This window comes from Etheostoma spectabile, chromosome 15, assembly GCF_008692095.1.
Source record: "Etheostoma spectabile isolate EspeVRDwgs_2016 chromosome 15, UIUC_Espe_1.0, whole genome shotgun sequence".
NCBI classification, from domain to species: domain Eukaryota; kingdom Metazoa; phylum Chordata; class Actinopteri; order Perciformes; family Percidae; genus Etheostoma; species Etheostoma spectabile.
In genome coordinates, this window is record NC_045747.1 from 1407918 (window position 1) to 1409660 (window position 1743).

At 42.3% G+C, this 1743-nt stretch overlaps 1 protein-coding gene across 5 annotated transcripts in view; it reads right to left on the reverse strand.

The window, feature by feature from the left end:
• Positions 1-1743, reverse strand: part of LOC116703510 (myosin-10) — a 78445-nt gene that overhangs the window by 6753 nt on the left and 69949 nt on the right. For all 5 annotated transcript variants that reach the window (XM_032538277.1, XM_032538275.1, XM_032538278.1 and 2 more), the window contains 3 exons: positions 1397-1645; positions 551-763; positions 1-121 (listed from right to left, as the gene is read on the reverse strand). The exon at positions 1-121 is cut by the window's left edge and continues 92 nt beyond it. In XM_032538277.1, coding sequence (XP_032394168.1) covers positions 1-121; positions 551-763; positions 1397-1645 — 583 coding nt within the window. The remainder of the gene's footprint in view (positions 122-550; positions 764-1396; positions 1646-1743) is intronic.

Consider the following 1743-nt stretch of genomic DNA (forward strand, 5'->3'; position numbering starts at 1 on the left):
CCTCCAGACGCAGCTTGGCGTCCTCTGTGGCCTGCAGCTCGTCCTCCAGCTCCTCCAGCTGAGTCTTCATCTCCTCCAGCTGCTGCTCCAGAGTACGCTTGGACTTCTCCAGCTCGTGAACCTGACGGGAAGAGGAGAGAATTTGTGAGATCCAGGTCAGACCAAAGATTCTTGATGAGATGAGTTGAAACTTGCAACACGCCGGTCTGCAACGTTATAAAACCCGAGAGTTCACACCAATGTAGAGAGACAAGACGGAGTTTGTGTCATCTCCATAGCAACGGCACTTTGTACTTCTGTACGGCTTTTGTAGCTGGATATACAGTATGATTTTGCATCATAATATGAATGTGGATAATGTTAGTGATAGTGAGATGGGATGCTTGCTACGTTTGCATTTCTAGTGTTGAATCAGTGGAAACAGCATTTTATTTTTGTGATCAGCCTCCGCCTCAAACAGAATTAAAATAGATTATGGATCCTTTTACTTCTATAGATTGTAGCTGACTTTACTAGCTGACTTTGCTATGAATCCCGCTTTAACACTCACATTCTTGCCCACGTCGTCCTTGGAGCTCATCAGATCTTCCATTTCAGCGCGGAGCTGCTTGTTAACCCTCTCCAGCTCCTCTTTGGCCTCCAGCGCCTCGTCCAGAGCTCTGGTCATGGACAGAGCTTTGGTCTCCTTCTCCCTGGCCTCCGCTTCGGCGCGGTCCCTCTCTTCAGCGTAACGGGCCGAGATGCTCTTCTCCTCAGCCAGCATCTTTGGAGGAACAGGACGTCAGATTGCCGATTATTATTTTGTGTAAATCATATTTGTAATTTGTAAGAACGGTATTGCAATCAAATATGAAATAAATAATTTAAATTTAAATGAATAAAATCCATCTAAACTGCAAAGCTAGAAGATTAAATTGTTGATAGCTTGTATATATTTTGTTCATATAATATTCATATTTTTTCTAGTTGCCATTGTCTATGTTCTGTTAAACTTAACTTTGTTCTATTTATTTTTTGCACACTGCTGAAGAGCGGAAAAACTGATTTTCCTTGTACTCTGAGCACAATGGCAATAAAGATCTATCCATCTTGATCCATTTCAAATTAGATCCAAGACAAACTTCCATCCTGAAGAAACATCTGTAAATTCCAGCAGAACATCCCCAATAAAGGGCATTCAACTTGAGATGTTCCAATACAATTCTTTCCTTCCCAATCCCGATACCTGAACTGTCTAGTTTGACAGCGAGTCATAACAGAAAAAAATCATAAATAAATGAAGTAGATTTTCTTCAGGGCTAAATTACGCCGCATCGGATCGGTGCATAAAGTCCAGTACTTGCCGATACCAGTATTTTAGGCAGTATCAGTATAGAAAAATATCTCTAGTTCTCACCTGGTCAAACTTCTTCTGTTTCTTCTCCAGGTTGGAGACAATCTGTCTCTGGTGATCCAGGTCTACAGTTAGATCATCCAGCTCCTGCTGCAGTCGGGTCTTTGTCTTCTCCATCTTTTCAAAGCCGATGGTCTTTTCTTCCAGACGCTGGCTGGCCAGCTCCAGGTCCTTCTGCAGCTTCTTCTTCGTCTCCTCCAGGCCGTCGATTGTTCCGACGTCGTCCTCCAGCTTCTTCTTGCTCTCTGACAGCTACCAAGAAAAGTGCAGTTCAGGATAAAAATTCATACATTCATTCATTCATTCATTTTTATTATACAGGAAAGTTAAAAGTAACATTACATTACAAT